This window comes from Anopheles nili, chromosome 3 (assembly GCF_943737925.1).
Source record: "Anopheles nili chromosome 3, idAnoNiliSN_F5_01, whole genome shotgun sequence".
Lineage (NCBI taxonomy): Eukaryota > Metazoa > Arthropoda > Insecta > Diptera > Culicidae > Anopheles > Anopheles nili.
In genome coordinates this window covers 19,555,097-19,578,796 of record NC_071292.1, presented here as the reverse complement: position 1 = coordinate 19,578,796, position 23,700 = coordinate 19,555,097, and the positions used below count along the sequence as shown (strand labels likewise).

At 49.6% G+C, this 23,700-nt stretch overlaps 1 protein-coding gene across 2 annotated transcripts in view; it reads right to left on the bottom strand.

The window, feature by feature from the left end:
- Positions 1-923: 923 nt before the first annotated feature.
- Positions 924-23,700, bottom strand: part of LOC128727064 (protein abrupt) — a 63,549-nt gene continuing 40,772 nt past the window's right edge. For both annotated transcript variants that reach the window (XM_053820927.1, XM_053820928.1), the window contains exon 6: positions 924-2,506. In XM_053820927.1, coding sequence (XP_053676902.1) covers positions 1,074-2,506 — 1,433 coding nt within the window. In that variant the 3' untranslated portion in view covers positions 924-1,073. The remainder of the gene's footprint in view (positions 2,507-23,700) is intronic.

Here is a 23,700-nt window from a genome sequence, read left to right as displayed (position 1 = left end):
AAATGTTTTTTTTTCTCTCCCACCTCTTTCAGCTTCAATTTTCCTGTTTCCTGTTTTCGCTTCTTTGTAGTTCATACGTTACAAATCTATATGTGGTCCGATTAGATCGGTAGTTGTTGGTTTTTTTTGTTTGCAAAATGGCATGTGTATTTGTTTCTGTGTGTGAGTTTTCTCACCGTCTTTCGCTACGCCCTGGTTTTTGCCTCTCTTCACTTAGTCTCTTGATTAGTTTCACTCGTATGAGATTGGCCGCCTTTTTTACCACCTGCGCGGCGGGGGATGAAAAACGGCAGCCTCCCGATAGCGTAGAATAGGAAAATAAATAACAGTCCTGATATTCGACAAATACTTTACGCGCTTTTGCGCTCACCTTTCTAGCTAATACTGATCTTGATGGGAGGGAATAATCGAACGAAAAAACCCTTGAGAATACAGAACATACGTGTCCTTCCCTCTACATCCCGTATCCCTTTTCTTTTGTTGCCTTCTCTTATGGTGCGTGTGTGCCAGTAAGCAAAGCAAGTTTCGTACCTATAATCAACGATAGTTAAAAAGTTAAATCACCTATCGCTCAAACAGGGGACTAGAAGAAAAAGAAAAACACATGAAGGAACGACGAAAACCGTTTGCTATAGCGTTTTGGGTGGGGGGATGATTTTCCATCTCCGCCCAGAAACGGAAACAGTTTGACTGTTTCGGGTATGTGTGTGTGTTTTTGTGAGGGCTTGGTTATGCTTGCTTCGTAGTTTGTTTTTTTTTTTGGTTTTTCAGTTTCTTCCTTACTCCCGGGGCTTGCGTTTCCCTCTCCATTTTTAGCTTCTTTCGTTAGCGAATACTGTTATCCTGCCTGCGCGCTCTTCCTCTTAACAACAATTTCGAAGCGCAATTTCAAACCACACCACTCCCGCCCACTTTGGCCCACTGTCTGGCTACTTTAAATTTTAGGAACTTTAGTTTAGATTAGGACACTCACGCCCATCGCTAGCGCACCCTCGCGTAATACTAGTGTGATACTATGTGGCGGCAAATATCTCGAAACGGAATGCATCAACCCTGCGGGCGCTTTCTTACTCTCACGGTATGCCCGTAAAAGGACCTCCGGACGAGCGCATCGCCTTCATCTGAGCCCACTGGTTCGTGTGCTTCAGGCGCATGTGGTTACGGACCGAGTTGGGGTGGGCAAAGCGTCGCCCACACTGAATCACCGGGCAAACCGGGCTGTCCCGGGGATAATGCCGGTCAAGGTGCTGCCGGAAAACGCGTGGCTCCAGTGGCACCTCGCACAGAGGGCATGGCAACAGGTACACCTGCTGCCCGGTGGCGGAGGCTGCTGCTGACCCATTCCCACCACCATTCGCACCCCCCGCGGTCCCACCATTCGAACCACCAGCAGCTCCATTACCGGTGGAGGCGCCTGGTGCTCCACTCGAGCTGTAAGCGGCCGCAAAAAGCCGATCGGCAGCTGCAGCCGCCGCAGCTGCCACCGATGCGGGGGACGAGCTGGACGGTGGCTGCTTACTTCCACCCGGCTTGCCACTCTCTGTGCCACCCCCTACCCCCGTCGCCGTCGTCCCAGTTGCTCGCCCTCCCGTGGAAGCAGCGGGTGAAGCTGAACCACCTCGTTGATCGGTTCCACCCGATTGGCCAAGGTTTAGCACGCCTGTAGGCGTGAGGGTAGGTGTTGGAGGGGTGCTGGCGGTTGAGAGCAAGAACCCAGCCAACTTCTGGTGTTGATGATGCGCCTGCTGTTGCTGCTGGTGGTGGTGGTGCGCTTGACGTTGCAACAACGCCTGCAGCCGTACCTTCTCATTCAGGAAGTGCTGTTTAAGAGCAAGCTCATGTGTACCAGCTTGGTGGTGAGCGGCGAAGAAGTCAGCCGCCGCTTGCTCACTCCCAGCATCCCCCAGGGCACTGGCACTGGCGGCAGCCGCTGCCGCCAACACACCAGCCGCCGCCATTCGCTTGTGGTACTCGCTGTCGAGTGTTGTCGCGATCGCAGATAGCCGCCCATCTACTTTCAGATCGAGCTCGGTCTCTTCGCTACCCCCATCCACGTCCCGCTCCTCATCCCCATCGTCCTCATCCCCATCGTCGTCCTCGTCACGCAAGCGACCGTCAGGTTCGCGGCCACCTGCCGGTACGCGCCGCTCGCCATCGTCTTCGTCCTCTTCCTCGCTGGTGGCGCGATAGGTCGGCTTCTGCCGAGCTGGCACTTCGGTGGTACGCCCGGCGGGGCCATTCCGGGTGGTGTCCGGCCCTCGGGAGCCGAGACCCTCGCCGGCCGCCTCCAGCTGGTGATGGTGGTGCGGGTGATGGTGCTGGTGGCGCCGGAAACGCTTCGCAAGACGGCGCTGCAACCGCGCCCCACAGTCGAGCCCGTTCTGGTCGAGACCGTCCCTCGCCCGGCGCCTCCCGGGTGGTGTCCGTTCCGCGACGGTTCCACCATCGCTGCGGTGCGGCTCATCGAGCTCCTCCTTTATCAACGCGTCGCAATGCTGCCGCGCATCTGCAATCGTGTTTGTATTAGCGTCATTTTGTTTTTTGTTTGTTTGTTTGTTTTTTTGTTTTTTTTTCTGTTTTGCGGGGAGTCATGTTGCACACGAGAGAAAGAGAGAGAGAGAACGAGTGGAGTGGAGGGAGGAGTGGGAGGGGGGTGGGGGTGGCAGGGTGTATGGAGCGATGGGATGGAGGGTGAGGACTATCGGGTGAAATTTTGGTGTCGCTAGTATTTTGTTTTTGATTTTGGTGATTTTGCGATACATAAAATGTTTGCACTTTTGATTTTCTCTCTCGTTTCAGTTCCGCACAGTGTTAACAATGATGATTTCTGATCGCGTCTGCCGTATATACTCTTTGCAGGTGAGTTGTTTGGTGGTGATTTACTGCCCGTGACGCCCGGGACCGATCTCGTATTGTGTGAGTAATTTTGAGCGTTTGAATGCGATTTTTATTTCCGATTGCCGATTCGCGCAGTCACTACACTGTCCACACAATTGTTACTTTTGATAAGATTTTTGCTTTCCTTTTGTATCGCCTTCACTTCACACCCACTGACACACCCGTAGCTTTATGGCCGTTTGTTGCTTTTGGAATCTACGACATCCCAAAATATTCGTCGTTTGCCTTCAAGTACGGTTCGGTGTGCGTGTGTGGGAGCGTGAGTGCAGGAATGTAAATACTTTATTATAAATTTTAATCTTTTAATTTCACTACCTTAAAGCCAATCGTTGTGCCTTTTTTTCTTAAGCCAATTAACAATTATTGAGTGTGTGTATGTGCGTAGGGACAGCTTTTTTGTACGTTTTTTTTGTTTTGTTTGAAAATCATTACACAATCATTACAGATCCCGGCCGTGCTCTTGGGCAGAGTTGTTTTTTGCATTTTCTTACTGCGTAATACACCATTTTTGGTTTTATTTGTTGCTGGGCATTTGTTTTATTTTGCAGGCCCTTAAACATACATTCATTATTAATATTCCTTCATTTAAACGTTCCTTGCTAGCTTACTAAACGATAAGGATGTGCACTAGATCGAACATAAAAGCGAACAACGGCAAATTAATAATAATAATAATAACAGTAATAACAACTCCAACGGAACGAAACAAGGACACACACGCACACATATAAAAACACGCACGCATAACTGAGATAAACAGAAACGAATAACCGAACAGATTACATGAGTAACGGGTAATGATAAAACTATCGCAATGTAACATAAAATAGAATAACAAACAAACATACAACTTAAAAGCAAAACAAAACGTATATCAAAAGTGATGGATGAGAGAGAGAGAGAAAGATCAAGAGAATGAGACAAAATGGGGGCGAAACCGTTCCAAAGGCGTTGCCCGAACGAATCAACGGGAAAAACGAGAGGAATGAAATGGATCTTTTTGGTTCGCGAATGCTTAACCTCTCTAGTGATGGTGATGTTTCTATTGCTAACCTTGGAGCAAGGATGTATAGTTTTTGTCGTACATTTATCCGGATTTGTGCTTACCAGCATCGATTTGGGGTTAATTTTGATAAATTTTCTGATTTTTTTTGTTTGTTTTCAATTTTGCATCTGTGAATCATGATCAATCAACCAGTCGTTCGTGTGCCCTAGTTGGTTGATAATTGGCGGTATCGTGCATGGTTGATGTTATAATTTTGCCAGCCCCAGTTCGAATGCCCAAATTTCCCCGTTCCCTCCCGCCATGGCCGGTGTAACCATGCCCTGCAGCTGAGCCAATTGCCAAGAGTGGTCTGTGGTGAATGCCAATCGAGGTGGATGGAGTGTCGCAACGTAGGAGATCAAGGATCAAGCAATATTTTCGTGTTCTCAGGATCACAGTACACACACGCACACACACGAACACGCACGCACACATTCTATAGAGCGGTTCTAAAGTGTCTCACATATCCACATCCACACGCACATTTTAACACACAACGATTCGTAATGGGAAGCCTTGGAATGCGCAATCGTATGAGCAACAAAAACGGGTGACACGTAGCGAAATGGGAAAAAAAGGAATGAAACTTGGTAGAACGTCACGCAGACACAAAAAAATTTAACGAAATACAAAACATAGCATTGCAGCAGGGAACGAGATAATTTAAAGAGCGAGAGGCACACACACAAACAGAAAAAAGACACGAGTTCTGATTCTGCCCTGCGAGAAATGGCTACTAAAATGTCTCATTTTTTGCTGTTGCTCTAATTTGTCATAATTTTTTCCTCTTTTTTGTTTTCATTTTTTTATCTTCGAACTGTTTTACTCTACTGTCCAATTGGGAGTCCAGTTTGGGCACTTTTTTTGTCCTTTTGTTTGTAATCAATAAGCATAAAATTAACGATTTCGTTCCCTTCGCTTGCTTGGTTCTAAAGATCAACTTCAACGGGGTGGTTCTAGAGCTTGGTAAAATTTTGAGTTTTATTCTAGCGGGTTGGTATGTGCCTGTGGATTGTGACATTTGCATTTGTATTAGTTGCACGATCAACGCTTGCACGAGCTTTGCTGTCGGGTAATGAGCTTTCCCGCGGTGTGTTCTAAGTGTCTCATTTTGAGCCTTCAAATGAATGCTGTGTGGAGGTGAGCGGCTCGATTACTCCTTTTCGCGGAAAATCCTTTAGTGAGCGAGTGTGTGTGTGTGCGTGTGTATATGGTTCACTTGCGTGTGCGCACACCATTGCGATGCGTGTGCGATCGCGATCGGTGTGTACATTCGTATGAAGGAAATTTTCGCGGCACGTGGGTGGAAAACAAAAAACAAAAAGCAAAACTGTTATCAACGCAATGACGCTAAGTCAGTGTGCATGTTAGATCCGTGTACCAGTGAAGGGGGCTTCATGTGCGAGGTGTGTTAAAATTTTTACATGCGCTCTCACGCAAGAGGTTAAAATTTAGTTGCAGGTTTAATACGTTTAGTGCAGGAGTTCGTAAGGAAAAGGGGTCATTTGTGCGGGCGTGTTGTTTTTTTTGCCGCCCATTCACTACGAAATAGCCGTGATTGTGGTGACATTTGGTGTGTGCAAATTGTGTTAAGTTATGGCCAATTGTGGAGACGAATTCATATTTGAATGTGTTAAACATAATAGAGAGACAGAGCCAGGGAGAAAAATGAAAAAAAAAGGCAAGAAATTACAACGTAAGACAAACATACTGTAGCGGTGAGGTAAGGAAACGAACGCACAGTACAAGTAAGACAAATGATACAATGAGCAAAAATGGCCCCCGGGACGGAAACGATGAAAAAACGCAGGGAATCGTTAGAAGAATCAAGGAGGTTTATCAAACAAAAGCAGAAAAAAATAATAAATACAAATAAAGAGTAAAACAAAATAATAGCCAACAATACTATCGAACACAACTAAAAGGAATGTTTAAGTTTAAGTAAATATTAATAATTACTATGCTGAACAATCAGAAATCATTATTAAACACTGACGAACGGTATTAATGGTTTCGCGTTTCGCATTGAGTTATCGCTACACTGTTTTAGAAATCGCGGAAGCGAGAAAGAGCGTATCTGTGATTTGTTCCGTTTTAATTCCACGTAGCTTTTTAGCGGGTGTTGAGAAGTCATAACCAGAACGGCGACGTGTCGCACATTCGTGGAAAACCGTAACTTTTACGAGCAAAGTTGCCTACAAAACAGTCTACAGAAAGATGATTATAACGGTTTTTTGCTGCCATTAACTACTACTGCTCTAAACCACACTGAACTGATGTAAAAGCAAACCAACGCATACGCCGAATGAGCGCAACTCTACCTAGCAAGTCATTTGTATGCAACAAAACAACACTTTTCGCGTGATGGGTTCGATTCATTTCCATTTTCCCGACACATTGAGCTTGTAACTATCCCGGTTCGACGCACAGCAATATGTTTAATTAAATTTATATCTAAAAGCATGCGCAAAAACACACTAAAACTGAATTTGACACCAGAGAAAACCGCCCACCGGGCAACTGCCAATCGAACCAGCCAACCCGCTGACAGGTCGGACAGAACGTTCTAACCCCTGCGATAATGGATGATTGCATTATCGGTTATCGATGCGCGGAGTGAACAAAACAAAACAGCACTTTTACATTCGTTGTCGTGTGTTTCAGCGACCTCGGCTCCATCGATGGAGACGCATGGTGCCTCACGCGGTGGGAATCGCGTGTTTCGTGTTTTGTTTCCTCTTCTTTTATATTCGCTCACTATCCCATTCCCGTTACTGCATTACAAATCGTATACCATGGCAAGGCACGTGGGTCGGGGTGTAATTAAACAACTTCTGATTCCGGCAAATACTTTTATTCTGTCCGCTTGCTCGTGAGCCCAAGCGTCGATAACGAACTCGCTCGACAGAAGCATAAAAATATGTTGCAAAACATCATAAATCCAGCTGCAAGCGACACGCTTCATCATCCATCGCTGGAAAATCGCCTAGCGGAAGGAGCAGGAAATGTGTCACCAAGCGAAGGGTTTTTCGCTCGGTTCGGTTGGCATTTATTCATTTGCAATCGGGCGTACGCCGTTTGGAAGGGAGAAAAAGTAAGAGTGAAAGAGACAAGGAGAGACGAGGAAAAAAACAACACGTCCATCGGCCAACCATACTAAAACCATCGTTTTAATTAGAAAATCGATTAAAATTTTCTCCTCCCCCACTTCGGTTCGCATTGTTTACGCTTATCTGCTGGCAGGGAAAATAGCAAAAAGAGAGAAAGAACGAAAAAAAAATCAACAACTGGAACATGCAGGATTAGCCAGGATACGGTGGCGCACTGCCACCGCTTTCCAGCCGAGCAGCAATGGGCACAAATTTAGTGCCCCGGTACGTTGATTATTATTACCCGATTGGTTATTGTAATTGTATTGCTTTATGACAATGGAGTGTGGGGGAGATCGAGGCGAGTGGGTTGGTATCGGTTGAAAGGGGAACAAAATGTGTCCCGTTCCAATCGAATGAAGCTCAACCCAAGCAAATGTCTCCCCGTTACGGTTTAAATAATGGAGAGGTGATTTGGACTAAAATTTTATAACCCCGTTCGACGGTTCGATAGACACGAGAAAAAAACCAGAAAAAGTCCTCATTCGAACAACGTAAAATTACACGCCTTGCGAGTTTTCCGGCCCCGGAGACGGAGTGGGTGGGCCTGAATTGGCTTAATGAAAGCGGATTGATTGAATTTTTCACAACAAGAGCTAAAACCGTACACCAGTTCCGCACGCCTAACCAGCACCACACCCCAGTATCGATAGATTTAGATCGTTTTGCGTTCTTTTAGGGGTAATTATGCGGGTCGGCTAGGAAAAGTTGCATCGCTTAGTGCGGCCAACCCTACCGGGTTGCTTCAAACGAGGCCACACCATCGGCGCACCGATCCGGGAATCTGGAGCAAACGGCACGATGGCCAATAATTCCGATTAGCCTAAAAGCGAGCTGCCGAGGTCGGGGCCAGGTGCCCGAATGTGGATTTTTTTTCTCTTTCTTTCGTTTCGGCTCACACTCTCCTGGCACACTGGGACGGTTTTAACCAAAACGGATGCGCCTTTCGAGATCGAAAGGGGGTGACAATGTTGCCAAAAAACCAGATCCGGAACGAGGCAGTTGTGAGCGGGCAAAAGAAATTAAGCCCAAGGATGCTGATCCTTGCCGTGGTTACGTGTGGGCCCCGTGTGCATTCTGCGTTCGATTTTGAGGTGGAGGTTGGAACAAACAAAAGCCATTCATCTACAAGTCTCTTCGCTCCCCTTTCTGGTGCCATTTTGTCTCCACTTTTCGCCCACGTCTATGACCATTTGGCCTTTCCCCAAATAAGAGTGTACGAGAAAAACGAGCACTTGCCAAAACGAAGCTTGGTGAGGAGATGATGGCACAGCGGAAGAGTAGATGGCTTTAGTCGCCATATCAACCGACCGGCTCTTATCGTCGAGTCCTTCCCGGCGTGAGCCTTACCAGCAAACATTAACGCCCCAAACAACGATGTCACTGTCGCAATGGCGGGCGCACTAGTGTTCCCGTCTGCCAGCATTCAGATAGAACCCACGGCCCGCCACGTCTCGGATGGAAGTGGCTCCGAGGACATTAGACACACACACACACACACATACAGACCCAAACCCAAGGGCCAACTCAAGGCCGGTTGCCGAAAGGATTGCGGAGGGATTTTATAATCACATTCAATGGATAATTATGCCTTAACTATCATTAAAATATTCCATTTTGAGGATTATAATTATCATCATTTCGACATTAAGAATTTTCGTGCCCGCCCGCTTATCGTCCCCTTTTTCGACGGGGACGGGGTTTGTTCGAAGGGTCGTGCGAGAGTAATGTTCCCCGAACATTCGAGGAACGGATGTGTGGCTCGTGGGCGGAGTGGTTTGGGTTTTGAGGCGGAAGGTAGTTTTCCAGGGGAGCTAGGGACAAAAAGGACGATACGCCTGGCCGGTGGCTGGTGTGAGGCGTCATTCTAGCCACCCTCTAGCTACAGTGTTACTTCTCAAGCAGGCTCAGGCTCGTACGGGATGGAAATTTCACTTCGATAGGTGAATCGATGCCACCCGTCGGTGCCATCGTCAGCCGTCTCTTTTTTTCTTTCTGTCCAAGCTTCTCCACGGAGCATCACTTACGCGCGTGGAAGTTGAGTATTTCGCCATGGTGTCAACTTTTCGGGGCGGTAATAAATTTTAATTCCATCTACCGGGTGGCGGCAGGCCGGTAGATTTTGCAGCCATTTTTGGGGCGGTAAGGAATGAAGAAAAACGGACCGGCTGCTGGCTTAGCGCCGGTGGCTAATGAGAAGTTGAAGGACCGAGGCACGGCACGAGCTCAGATGAGCCGAGATCCGTTAGCCGGCGCGATCCATTTTGATGCGGCAGACTCGAAGCCGATTATGAGACACCTTTCTCTATCTATAGTGATGGTTTGAGATGGTGAACGTAATGAACGGTTCATATGGTCTTATTTATAAAAAAAAAACCTACGTCACAAAGTAATTTCAAAAGAAGGATGTCGTTTGTAAGAAGCATATAGACACAGTTGAACACTTCACCCATTCAACGAGAAGCCCGCTTATTTTCGGTCACCATTAGTACAGGTGCGTTCGTGTCCTTTCAGCGACCATCGTCGTTGGTTGTTATCGGTCAACCACAATCACGCTTCTTGGCGCAAACAACAACGAACAACAATTACCGCGATTCGAATCACAAGCAAAAAATGCTCCCACCTCGGAGGCTCGCACTCGTTCGCGTCGAAACGGGGAGTTATAATTTTCGTAATTGAAAACGCTTGCCTCCACCGATCCTGCCTCGGGTGTCGTTGTTTTCTGTCAAGACATATTATTGCATGTTTGGTATCAGTTTGGAACACCGTTTGCACCGGGCGGCTAGGTTGGCGGGTGGATTTCTTTTCCTTCCAAGAATCCTTGCTGAAAGTCCAATTTATGTGTGTGTTTCTTGTGTGTCTTTTCTGTTCTCATTTGGCACAAAAATCAAGCCCCCAGTACGGAGAACGGGAAATGAATAAATGAAAAAAATAGAGAGAGAGAGAGAAAGAAAAAACCACCCTAAATCTAGCGGCTTGATGGCTCTGGTGCCGACGTACACGGGTCCGACAGACAGACCACTCGTCGGGAAGGACCGCGTGAAACGCCACCACCCTGTGGGAGGCACAGTGAAATGACTTTTCGTGAGTGGTGGCTTTTTTCGTCTGGTTTCGTGCGTGTTTTTTGCCCACCCCTCTATCTTGCTCTCGCTCTTCTTTACGTGTACCTTCAGCGAATTGCCAAAAAACCTGTTGTCTACGGGTTCGGTTTTGTAGCGCGTTTTTCAAGCCCTCGTCCTCGCCCAAAATCGTCCTACCAGCGAAACGTGTTTTCTCCACCGATTGAAGACAAGTGTTTGCGCGTCCACCCACAAGGCAGGGCCGGTCCAGACCCACCACCCTCGGTTCTCGGTTATCAATTAGTCAGCCGAATATGTTCCAACAACAACCGGTTTTGTGTGGCTGGTGATTTTCTGTATGTCCTGTTTTTTTTCTTTCTCTCTCATCCCCTCGGTGTGTGTTGCCTTTTACATTCGCAAACCGGTGCTGGTGGCACTGGAACGCAGCGGCATGTTCGCATTTTGCTTCGGATTCCGTGATTCCTGCCAGTTACATTGGCATCCGAAATCGTACGCACTCCTGTCAGCGGGGGTATTAGTTTCCTTTGGCGGAGTGTTGATTTTTTATTCACATTATTCCGCTACACCGTTAAGTGTGCGTCTCGAAAAAATAAAAGAAAAACCTCGCACCCAAAAAAAAACACAAACACACACACCCCGACTCCGAGTGAACTCCGGTTGAGTGTCTTGGCATGTTGTTCTGTGAGTTTGGTAATGGGGTTGGGTTTTTTTTCACTCGTCCGAGGGCTCAGAAACAAATCCAGCGAAACATCGGATGCTTCCAAACGAGCGCCAGACACGAGCGCCATCGGATTTTTCCTTCACCATTCGGGATTCGGGGGCTACGTTAAACCACCGTATCGTGCCCAGTTGTCATCATAATTATCAACGGTGAAACAATGGGAATTTGTCTAGCAAAATGTTGATGGCCCTGGCGACCGAACGCTCCAAGTGCACCAGTGCGGCCTGTTTGCCTTTAGCGATGGTGTATGCATTTTTAATACAACCCCTTCTGCGGATACCAAGCCTCTTTGATAGGTATAGCAATGAGAGAGCACGATAGAAGACCCGTTTTCTTCTCACTCCTTGACGAAAATAAAAAAAACGGGAAGCATCACTCGTAAATACCATTAATTAGGCATAAAATTGAATTTCCCTTTTTTGCCGGTGATGGCAGGAGGTTTGAAAAAGGGCTGTCGCGATAGCGTCAGGTTAGAGTTTTCCCATGGTTGGGAAATTCATTAAAAAATATGTACACTTTTTCTCGCCGTTGCCGTTGGTCGATAATTTTGGTCACTGCGCGCATCCTTTCAGATGGGTGAATGGACGCAGGCAGTCTTACAAGATTGTCGATTTCGGAGCGTATGAGAGAGTGAGAGCGAATAAGAGACAGAGCGATGCCAAGGGTCCGATGGGGGGGCGGGGGAGAATTTTTCTTTTCCCACACAACGCTCGTAAAAATCGCCCGCGCCAAAGAGGACACGCCGTGGCGCCGCCGGTATGGAAACAATTGATTCTCAATTCCTTAAAATAAAAAAGGAATCTCGTCCTTCCCTGGCTCCCCGTTTGGACTTCCGTCCCTTCTGCATGCGGATGTGCGCGATTGAACAGAGTTACTTTTTTTTTCACTCTCCATCCCCTAACCACCCCCACCGCGCTTCATCCGAAAGGCCAGCAAAATAGGTCGCCCCCTGTTTTAATGAGGAAGTTTTGCCTCCACCACCATTCCTCGATAAGTGGCTGGAAATGGTTCGGTGTGCGGCAACAAAAAAAAACGTGAAGTGAAACGAAAAGAGGTACAACAATCAAGCGTCCTAACCTCGTTTAATTATTCACCGCCACATTTAGGGGAAGGAAAAATGGTACGTCAAAAATAAAATGAGTAACGAGTGTACCGAGGGCGCGCGAACGCAAACCCGCGCCCGATCGGTGGGTGAGCGGGTGAGAAAGGCTGGTGGGGTATAGTAACGATTGGAGGAAAATTAAAATTGCTCCCAGGAAGACGCGAAGGCGCGAGGCGCGAGGGAAGGTGGCCTCCGGAAGCCGTAAGAAGCAATAAAGAACAGTAAGTGTTCGCCCGTTCTCCATTTGTGTTCGTTCCCATGGTTTTCAATGCACGACAGAGTGGGGGCGTTCTGGTGGTACCATCCTTAGTCCGTCATTATGAAACCCTTCATCGAGAGCGCTAAAGAGCATGAAGGTGGGGGCGTAATTAAAACACACACCAAAAAATGTATACTCCTCAAGGGGCCCGAAACCCAATAAACTAATCGTGAAGAAAATATGAACGGGCGCGTTCCAGCCAGAAAAATTACCCAAAACAGTATAATTGCACCGATTCGTACCCGTGTCTCCCGCGATGGTGTGCGATAATTGAAAAGTCCCCACCATTGCGCAGCGGAGTCGGAAAAGCGCCTCCAAGCCCGCGACAGTAATCAAAATTGTATAGCCCAAAAGCCGATAGATAACAATTTCTGCCCACGTTTTCGCCCCTTACCAGCGGGAAGCAAATGGCGCCGTGGTGCATCAAAATGGCATCCAGGCTGCAGATGGCACGCTGCACGGTGCACCAGATGCCGATGCAGCAGCCGTACCAACAGCGAAACCCATCCCGTAGGCCTATACCCAAGCCCGGAGGTGAAGAAAAGAAGCCATCGACGACGGCTGACGGCGAATGAAACGGAGGGTGCTTTTGAATAGCGATGCTGATGATTTATGCTGCAAACGGTGCGCACCGTCGGCCAGTTTTCGGCACCTAACCACGTGTGTGCGTGTTTGAGTGGTGCACCCAGGAGTGAAGCCTCCAGCAAGGAACGCGAAACCGGGCTTATAGTTCGTTTCGGTTAGTCCGGAAATTAACCACGCACTGCAATCAACCGGGTTTGCGCCACCGACAACGTCGACGACGACGACGACGACGACGACGATGGTGACCACGACGACAACCATCATCACGGTGCGGGATAATGTCGTTTGTTCGTTGCGTCCTCCTCCACCTGGTGCTTCCGGTTGTCTGTTCGGGTGTGTCGATTCCACCAAAAACTCGGTGCAGACACACACACGCGCGTGTGTGTGGCAGACCTACGAGTGCAGCAGTGTGTATGATTCTGCATAAATTAATTAGAAAACTTCCCCATATTTTCCAGCCCAGCATGCGTCCCAGTCGTCGACGTGGTCTCGGGTTAGGCTGCTGTTGAATTCGTCTACCGGCGCGAGTGGATCGCTTGGTAGACGCAAAAGCCCCACGGATCGGTATGAAGGATCCGTTCATTTGGCTTGCGAAACACATGCTCGCACCGTCGTCGTCATCGGCGTCGGAATCGTCGTTGCCCCGGGAACGTCGGAAAATGGGCACCAACCCGAAAAACAACCGACCAACCGGTACCGGGCTTGGTAACGCGAATGTGTCGAGTGTGGCCGCGGTAGCGGTTAGGATTAGATGAATATGAATAAATTTCATCAGCACCCAGCGGCTGCCTCTGTACCTCTATGGCGAACCCGCGCCCGGAGTATAACGGGGGTGGGTAATGCACTTTTCCGAAAAAGGACGCCTCGTCGGTTGGTGCTCCGGTTCTCGGTTGCGCACGAGGTGGTTCGTTCGTATCCTTGCGCAGGACCACCGCCAGAGCACCGAATCATTAATGGCTAACAAAACAACTCAGTAATAACAATAATGGTGGCAACAATAGCAAGCAATTAAAAAAAACGAAGCGTCTCCATCCCGCTGCAGGGATGCGTGCACGCGGGTTGCATACCGTCCAGGCGCACGGTAACCGATTTGCCCGAAGCGAGGCGTCGCGGTTCTGTCGCGCTATCGTTAGCTGGTTCCGTTCGCTTTTCGCGGGCGCATCGCGGCGCCATTCTTTATGCAGGACATCCCAGGCAGACCTCACGGCTTGCAAAAAGAAGGAGTAAAAAATCACCAGGAAAAAAAACCCAGCAATATGCCAACCAAGCGCATAGCGCAAACGCACGTCCCCAAGCTGGTTCCGGTGCCGGTCGAGATGAGTGACAGGTGATGGATGAAACCGTACACCGATTCCGGACGCTCACCGTTGGGTGGCCGGTGTTGCGCTGGCATCATCAATCATCACTACCCGTGCACGGGAATGCGAAAACCCGGCACACTAGCCCGGTGCGTGGCATCGAAAGGATGCAGGAAACGGTAGAATATGCCCACGTGCGGGTTGCCCTCAAACCACGCGCTGAAGCTGCTGCAAACGCGTTACAGAATAGTTTCGGTGCGACATAAATTTAACGCCCGGAGGGCAGATCCGGTGCACATGGTCGGTTTTTTGGGGGATTCGCTTAATTCGGCGGTGCATAAGCCGACGGCTAATGACGTTTGCCGTTCGATGGTGAATTCGTCAAGCCCGCTTTGAGCTGCTCCCGCGAATCACATGTTGTGGTGGACAAAAAAATATAAATTTCAATTGTTGCCACAAGGCACATAAGGCCAGCACGCTTGCATGCAAATGGTGTGCATTCCGACGGGACGGTTAATTCCGTCGACTGCGCTCAATGAAACGGAGCTAAATCAACGATACACCGAAAGGGGAAAATTTCATGACGAATGATCCGGTGCGTGGCAATATCGACCTCGAGAGGTTAGACTGTTGTTAGCCCCGTAAAACCGGCACGGCCGGACACGTTACAACGCCTTTCACTAGCCGTTACATGCCACACCGGGATGGACGTGATTTCTAATTTTAAGCAGCACCGGCACTGGCGAGCGGCCACGCACATTTCCCGGAACCGTCACGGGTTTGACATTAGCCCGACGGCAGGTCGACGTGAAAACTCCGCCTCGTTTGGCACTCCATTTGTTGTTCAATTAGCAATAATGACATTAATTCACCGGGCACACACGGCTCACATGCGCTCATTAGAAGGCAGCCGCGCGTCCTTCCATGGCCAAAGTTCTCCGGGACTTTCGGGGGCTCCGGGATGCTGCCGGAAAAAGGGGGCTTTCACCGTAAGGAAGGGGTTTTTGCGCGCGCTGACCGGGCGTTACTGAGCTAGCTAATGAAGGATACATAAAATGTTTCGGTGGCTGATTCGAGGCACCGAATCGAAAATCACAATACGTACGCGGGCGCAAAGTGTGCGCAATGAGGATTACGGTTTCACCTTCCGTTCGAGCGTGGCGAAACTTTTCCAATTATCATCTGTACCGTGATCGAGGCACTGACTCGACCCGGAAGCATAGGTGTACGCATCTGTCGAGGAAGACAACGGTCGCTGGGGAAAAACGATTTTCCAGCCCTGCGACGTCATCGATCGGGGACGATTTGATCACATTGTGCCCGAGCAGCGTGTGATCGATGGCGCCTTTTTTGACCGCAAAAGGCTCCTTTACTTTTCCGCTAATTGACTGACTCTTGGTCGGTTTTCCAGGCGTCGGAAAAGCGCTTCATTTAGTGCTCGTTGGACAATCCAACCGGGAGGAAATTACCGTGCATAATTATTCAAACACCACCAGTACGAGTACTTTCGACACCACGCGCTCACCGTTGATGATGGTTTGGTTTATTGGCTCGCTGAAGAAAGCTTGCTTTTCGTGCGCGCTTAGAAAGCAACACCGAAAGGGCAAAGGCCTTCCCATGACGCCGCTGCTGCCTTTCGCCCTTCGCAACGCGTAATAGGAAAACTGCGTGTGGAGTTCTCATTTTTTGTTGCCGTTCGAATGCGCCCCCACGTCTCGGTTTTCTACACCCACCCGAGCTGGGGGTTTTCCGGGTTTTCGGTAATGACGCGACGGTTTTTTTTTTCTAATTATTCAAACCACAAACACACACATACACGCGTATTTCGAGCCAGAGAACCGAGACAGAACAAAAATGTAAAAAAGAAACTAAGGCGGGATAGTTTTTAGCCGTCCGGAAAACGAAACGAGGCGAACAGCGAAGAGCGCATAAATTATCTGCCCGCCCGTGCAAAAGGGAAAACACAAAAAAGCGTTCGACGGGGGCGTATTATTTTCCAGCGCCCACCACCCTCCAATGATCTGTTTGGATAGCCGCCTTTCGGGTTGGTTGTTGTGTGTGTGTTTGCCTTGCGTTACCAACGCCTGCGGGCTTTCGGTAATGCTTTTATTGTAACAATTTTGCCTCCAATTCCAATGCAAAGCGCGGTGCGTCGTCGTCGACGGCGTCTTGTGTCCATGGTCTGCCCTGCACTACTACTATTACTTGGTCATCCCCCACCCCCCAGCAATGGGGGCTGAATTATTCCGGCTAATGGAATAAAACAATGTCGTGGGGGAAAGAACCCGGGAGGGGGGTGAAATCCACGAGCAGCAAAACAACAACGGGCGAGACAAAAAAAAAAAAACGGCACGAAACATTGTTCCGCAGGGTGTTCGTGTGTTGGTGTGCCGTACGGCTTAAGGCCACCCTTAGGACCACCGTTATGGTGCTCGTCATTAGTCAATTTCTTAAAAGCTTGAGCACCACCCTCACCATCCTACCGGCACCGGGCCGAAAGGACAATTTTCCTCGGCAACCCACCCCATGCAGGGGGTCGCTTATCGCTTGGGTGGGTGATGGAGAAAAAAAAAAGCCCAAGGAAAATCACGGACACGCGGGTGTGGCCTCAGTCACTGTTACGCTACATTACGCCCTCCGTGATCCGAGGGACTTCTGAAGGCGCAGGAGGCCACCCGGTATGCTCCTGCTCGCCTTCCAAACACCAATGCACACGCCCCGAGCACGTGGGCACAATCAAGTAATTGATTTTCCAATCGCGATGTATAAATATATATATATATATTCGCGGCCAGTCGGTGCTAGGCGCGCACTCATCGCGCGATACAACCAGTTTGAATTATTCGCTCTGTTTTGGGTTCAGAATTTTGGGCGTTCGCTATCGGAGTAGTGCTTTATTTCTGCCCGTGTCCGTGTTTGACGTACTGGACTAATAAATCGGCATCGAGCGGTCGAAGAAAACGAGCCCTTCCGGGGTTGGATCCTCACCGCAGTATTCTCCAACACTCGATGTGGAATCAGCCTCAGCACACGCGGGCTTTTTCCATTCCTTTTACCAATTCTTCGATCGGGCATCGGTTTAATTAAATGCCGCTTTGAGGTTACGTATCGGAACCGCCTCAAAACCGGTGCTAATTTTCCCCAATACGCCCTTTGCGCACACAGGCTTGGTTTTGGGGCTTTTCTCCCTTTTTTCGAGTTTGAATAATTCCTCCTTAATTCGAGGGAGCAAAAAAGTCCTTCTCCTGCACGGTCCTGGAGCTTTTGCGGTGCTCGGATAAGAGAAAATTCAGCTCAAATCCTCATCCGATAACGCAAAACATGAGGGCTTGCCGGGCGCAAACGGCGACGAACCGCACCCAGCAAGGACCTCATCTTCATCCCGAACAAAACCCATCGGTTCGTCCGCTCGATGGCAATTCGATCCGGTTCGCTTTCCGGGGCCGGATTGCCGGGATTGTCGTCCCAACAGCGCGGGGTGAAAATTTAATAAAACTAAATCCACTCCTAACCATCGTCCATCTGTCTGTCTTCAAAATCGGCTCCCGGCTTCTCGCTTACTTGATTATCCGGTGGAAAGTTTCCCGCAACCACCCTCCTTCGGGCAACATGCGTTTCCACGGTGGTTTCGCTGCGGGATGCGAAATTAGACTCAGAAACTAGTTCCGGATTCCGTAAGGCTCGACCAGTAAGCGCCCCACGTGGCGATGGAGTTTGGGGGGAGTTGGAAATTTTTAATAAAATTAAAACTATTGCTTGCCATCCGTACCCCGGGCAGGCATCGAAACCTTTCGGGAGAGATGAGTGGGAGCGCGGGGAGGAGGAAGAATTAGAAAGATGCTCGTCCTTCGTGGCGTTGTCCACCCACAGCACACCAGCATAGTAAAACGACTTGGGCCAGTTCGTTCAGTTTTTGCGGTACGTATTAGTTGGCCGTGCTGGCATAATGAAAATTGAGATCATCTCCGCCTGAAGGACCTCCGCCCGAGTTCCAGCAGCCAGCCTGGCAAATGGCGAACGTGCCATCCTTGCTGGTCCTTCGGATGCAGCAGCTCGGAAGGAAAAACGGACGTGCGTGGCCTTTTTCCTCGGCCCGTTGCCATTCGGGAGATGATCTTCGTTGTGCCCCGAGCGATCGTCCACCGTGACCGAGGATTAATAAATCCTTACACTCGGGACATTGTTTAGAACGCACGCACTGTAATCGCATTCCGAACCACCGGCCCACCTTCTGTTGTGTGGGCGGACGAGCCCACTCTTTAGTACTTCCTTTGGTTGGAGGAAGTCCTCCAGTCATTACCGATATTAGTTTTGCTCGGTAGACGGAGCACCAATGCGTGCGGGATGCTTGGCTTTATTGCACGTTACACCATAGGACCATAAGGAAGGGCCGTTCGCAAATGAACTCTGAACTCCTTCCTTTACTCCCTCTCCATACACACACACACACACCCTCCAATTCCACCCACTTGCCATTTTCGATCGAAGACGCTTCCCGGTATCATCAGCATACGGACTGTTCAGCAGAAAGACACAATATAGTAAAAGGCCATGATTTGCAATAATATTGACTACGTGGAACTGAACCAGCTTGGGAACGGGTGATGGACCGAGTGGGATGGACGGGGGGTTTAGATTGTAGCCCCGCTCTTATCATTCGCCTGCCAAACCCCGACTTCGGCTGGGAAAGCATCGGATAGTTTTATTAATATTGAAAAATATATTCAATTTTAAATATTGAATCGGCAAGTTATTTATATCCGTGCGGCCGACGCAGGTCGACGAAGGGCGTGGGTGTATGCGGGGCAAAACGGTGAGGGGGGGAGGGGGAGAAGGGGCGTGGGTAATGTCTTTGAGCTATTCGGTTTGAACGGTTGTAAGGCTCGCTCTCAACCTCGAAAAGGGAACGAGCCCGATTTTCGATTCTGATTTCGAACTCGAGAGGCGGCTGCGTTTTCCGGAAGGAACGAAAGGCTGATGGCGGGCTGGTGGGAGGATGCTCACTCACCCTCCGGGCCCAGAGGGAAGAGTGCGCACCGAACGAACCGAGGCCTTATTCTTCCGGTGCTATGCATGGAGTGATGTTTAGTGAAGAGTGGAGCCGAGTCGTAAAGCGAACAAGCTGAAGAGTGGATGTGCCAGCCGAAGCATAAAGTGAATATTAGCAGCGGAAGGAAAAGTCGGCCAGCATGTACGCAAGCACGCAAGCCCACACATACACGTCACACGCTTATTTGGCATCGATAACCGAGAAAAGCATGAAAAACATCGACGGGGTGGAGCGTTTTTGAAATCTCTGGCCGGCGTTTAATGCATGTGTTTCAAGTTGGCTTGAGAGAGAGAGAGAGAGACAGACAAAAAAAAACTCAACGACGAAAACATTCAATCCCAAAAATTGATCCAAACACTAGCGGCGGTATCCTTTTTGGCAATTCCTCCTTTCCGTAGAGGATGCAGGGGATTTTTCGTTAATGACAAAAAATAACACAGACGAACCCTCGCTCGCTCGCTCGCTTTATCGCACCCGGCACCGTTCGCCACATTTGGAGACACTTAAGTGAGCTCGCACACAACTCGAACCTCACCATGGGTGGTCCCAACCCCCCCCGTCGTTTCCACCCGTGCCCTCCCACACCCAGACAGGACGGGGGCGAAATTCATCGGGTACGATATGATTTAATTATTTACATTTGAATTAAAATCCTATTGCGTCCGCATTCGCCGTCACTCCGCCGGTTTCGTCATCGTCGTGGCATCGTCGTACCGAAGAGACGATGCGGTTAGTTGGTTTTGGTGGTTTTTGCGTCGGTGACGTGCGTGCCCCTCCGTCCCAACCCACCCCCATCCGGAGAACGCGTACGGTAGGGGCCCAGAACGTGCGCGGGTGCGCGATTGGGGCACATTTTCGTCGGAAGTATATCGAAAGGAGCGTTTGAAGTTTCACTAAGTGAATCATAATTTGAATAAATTTCAAATAATCCCACCACCGTCATCACCACCACCCCCGGAGCGAGTCCTCAAAAAACGGTACTATTGGGCAACGATTAAAACTTTTCGTCCTTGCGGCTAAACTGACTGCGTGGAGACGGCTTAGCGGGGCTAGCTTTTCGAGGGGGTTCGATTGTTTGCCATGTGACTACGGTGGTGAGCTTTTCTGGTGCCCAGCCTTCGCAGAAAGAACGGAACGGGGGGCATCGGCTTCCTTTTTTTTTACTCGTTGCGTCTGTCTTTGATTTGAGCTGATATTTTTTTTTTTCGTTATTGTTGCTGTTTCGAATACAAATGGTTCCAGACGAGGTTGCCGAGGCTTTGGTTCGCTTGTGTTCGCAGCATGCTGATTGGTGATCGTGGTGTTTTAATTTTCCCACCGGTAGCATTTTCTTTTTTTTTTTCTTGGTCATCCTTCCTTACCACGTTGACCGACGACGAATTGACGGAAAACGCCTGCAGGGTAGGCGATGCGAGCGCAACTTCACCCGATCAACCCGGCTTGAAAATGGCCCCACGCGGAGGGTGCGCAGATTAGCAACAATACGAATGCAAATTTGTTTTCGTTTTAAACGTGGCCCACCTACCCGAGTGTGTGTGTGTGTGTGCGCGCGTGTTTGTGAATTTCCGATGGTCCTTGTTGGCCAATTCCTAGCCGGTTTCGAGCGGGCGTATTGTTTATTCGCGCTGTTTGCTTTCGCGCCATCGCGGCGGGTGGTGCGCGGTTAATTTGCCGAAAACCCCACGGTACCTCGGTGAGTCCTCGGAAGGAGCAGCGCTGGGACGCCGGGCGCCAGGAGTAAATAGAAAAATTAGTCAAATTGTAAACAGACCCCAAAACGACTGCTCACGGCACTATTTTCCACCCACCGCTCGAATGGTTCGCGCGGGAATCGTGAAAAGGGAAAAAACAAAACGCAAAAAAGGACATTCCCACCGACCGGGGAGGGTATTAAGACACTCCCGGAATGACGTTTCGCCATCGATGCGATCGGGGTCGAACGCTCTCCTGCCGCTCGAAGCCACTCGAGACGGCGAGCTTTTTTCTGACACGATGGCACGATCTCGGAATCCGGCGCGCCGAACGAGAGTGATGAAAAAAAAAAAAATACATAATTTACTTTGATTAAAATTTTTCCTCCGGTCAAAATTGCGCTCGCCTTTTAGCGTAATTTACCGTTTGCGCGGCTCTTGAACGTGCCGTGAAGGGCACGGGAAAACCCATCGCGCGGGTTTTCGGACCAGGGTTCACTCTTTTCAGCCAGCGCCACCTTTCGCTTTTAGTGCATCCGGTCGGGTTTGCTAACCATCCCGCCATCGGCGAACGGCGCTTCACGTCGCCCGGTACACGGTCGGGTGGTGCTTGCTTCGGTTCAATTAAATTAATTTAGGTGAATTTATATACACAAACAACTAACGCAACGAAGCGCTGGGACGGGCCCCGGGCGCACTTAACCTCCCTAGCCAAGGGTTTTCGGGGGCCGGCCATTATCATGCCCGCGGAATAGCGGAAATAGATGGCGCACCCTTCGGGCGCTCCAGGGCGGGGTTAAATTTGGCGTCCAACGCCGGCGGGCCGCTTAGCTGAAACGGGCTCGAAAGGAAGGAAAAATATGTCCGCCTCGGCCATGAGGCGATGGACGAACGATGAGCGGCGCGAGGAAATGGTCAGGATAAATGAAGAAAGTGTTTTAGCTGCGAGCTGCGAGTGGAAAGGACACGCGGGTGGACGGATTGGCTGAATAACAAGGGCGCAATAACGGCACTCCACGGCGCCGGAGCTTCCGAAGACGATGAAGCCGACCCCAGGACCCTATGTGTGGATACACACACCCACACGCACGCACCCACCTACACCTATACACATTTTCGGGGTGTGTTGTTATTTCCTTGCGTACGGGAGTTTGTTTTGTCTTCGTGCTTGTTTTTTTATTATTATTCTTACCCTATCACCTCGTTTCGCGTCTAATGATAGTTCATTACGAACCTCGAACGAAACCCGGTCCTGTGAAATGGTCGAAAAGCGATGTCAGATAAGTTCGAGCTTGTCGGTGTTTTTGGGGTTTTTTTTTGTTTTTTGGTTTCCGTTTCCGGATAGGCTAAACCGCCACACCGTTTATGCTTTAAGCCTTAATGCGCGAAGTGTGAAAAGACGGCTTTCGAGGTTCTCTTTAACTTATTTCCAGGACAATGCCGGTGTTTCGATTGCTCGTTGATCATCATCACGCTGCAATTGAGTTATTGTTTGCAGAAGAAATACGCCCACACACTCACCGCGACATGATACTGCAGTTATCAGAACCCTTTCACTTCCTAATCCGTGGCAATAAATAATGCAGCTCGCTCGGCACTCCAAAAGCACCGAGCACTTAGCGCACATTCACGCATCTTATCGCACGGATGGTAATAAATTTAGCTCCCACGAACAAACCAAGCGCCCTCGTCGCAAAGTTCAAATATTGTGACAAGCGAAGATTAGTGACGGAGGCTTTCTTGGGGAGGTGAAATCAAGCAAAACTCCCATGGAAAATGTGACGCGAGCGAAAGGATAACGAAAGCCCAACGCTAGGCGTTGAGAGCCTCCAAGTCAGCTCGTAATCGTGATCAATTACTAGAACTTATGGTGACCGCGTGATTTAAGCAAGGGCTAGTGCGAACGGGGAGCTAACGAAAAGAAAAATACAACCAAAACGTCCCGTACGAAAAAGCACCACCCCAAACCACCACCGGGTGCTAAGCTCCGTTTTCATCACATAATTGAACGGCAAATATTTCACTCGCCTTTCATTCGATTCCGTAACGAGAGCCACCATCGGCAGGGCCATGTGTGTGTGTGTGTGTGTGAGGACGAAGGGCCACCGAGCAAGCGTTGCCGATTAACGCCTTCCGACGACGAATCGGAACCCACCCACGCTGCCGGTCCGTGAGCGCCACAGATTAACATAATTCCGATATCTACATACATAAATAATAAATTAAACAAACAGCGATGAAAACCGACCACCGACCCCCCCCATTCGGTCCCAGCCGGTGGGTGGGAAAAGCCACCCACCCGGAATACGCACCGCAAGATCACTGTCGCGGGCTCGGAAGGGATAAGCATCTCAAGCATCCCTGCCCGGTGCGGTTTCTTCACTTGCCCATCCACAGGGTGGTTCAATCGGAGCACGGCTTCAATGATTTAATACACTTACGCGTGCACGTGCGGACGAACGGGCCGGGAATTTTCCTTCTGACCTTCGGCGGGGGTTATCGAAGGGCGGGAGGGGGGGGGGGGAGGGGGGAGAGAGCGAAGTGCAAGGGAATGATTTATTTTTGCAAATGAGCCACCCGCGCGATCTGAAAGGACGCCGTGGTGTTCGCCTTAAGGGAGCATTCTACTTTCTAACCTCGCGCAGTGTGGGAGAATAATTCCGATGGTAATTTATGTCGCCTGGCATGCGAAGGAGAGCGAGAGAGAGCGAGGGCGAATGTGTTGCTAGTAGTTGGTTCAAGCACTCCCACTCCCCTTCATCTACCACCCAACCCCCCAATTGAGCGTGGTTCAATTTGGTTAAAGTCAATGCAATTACCCC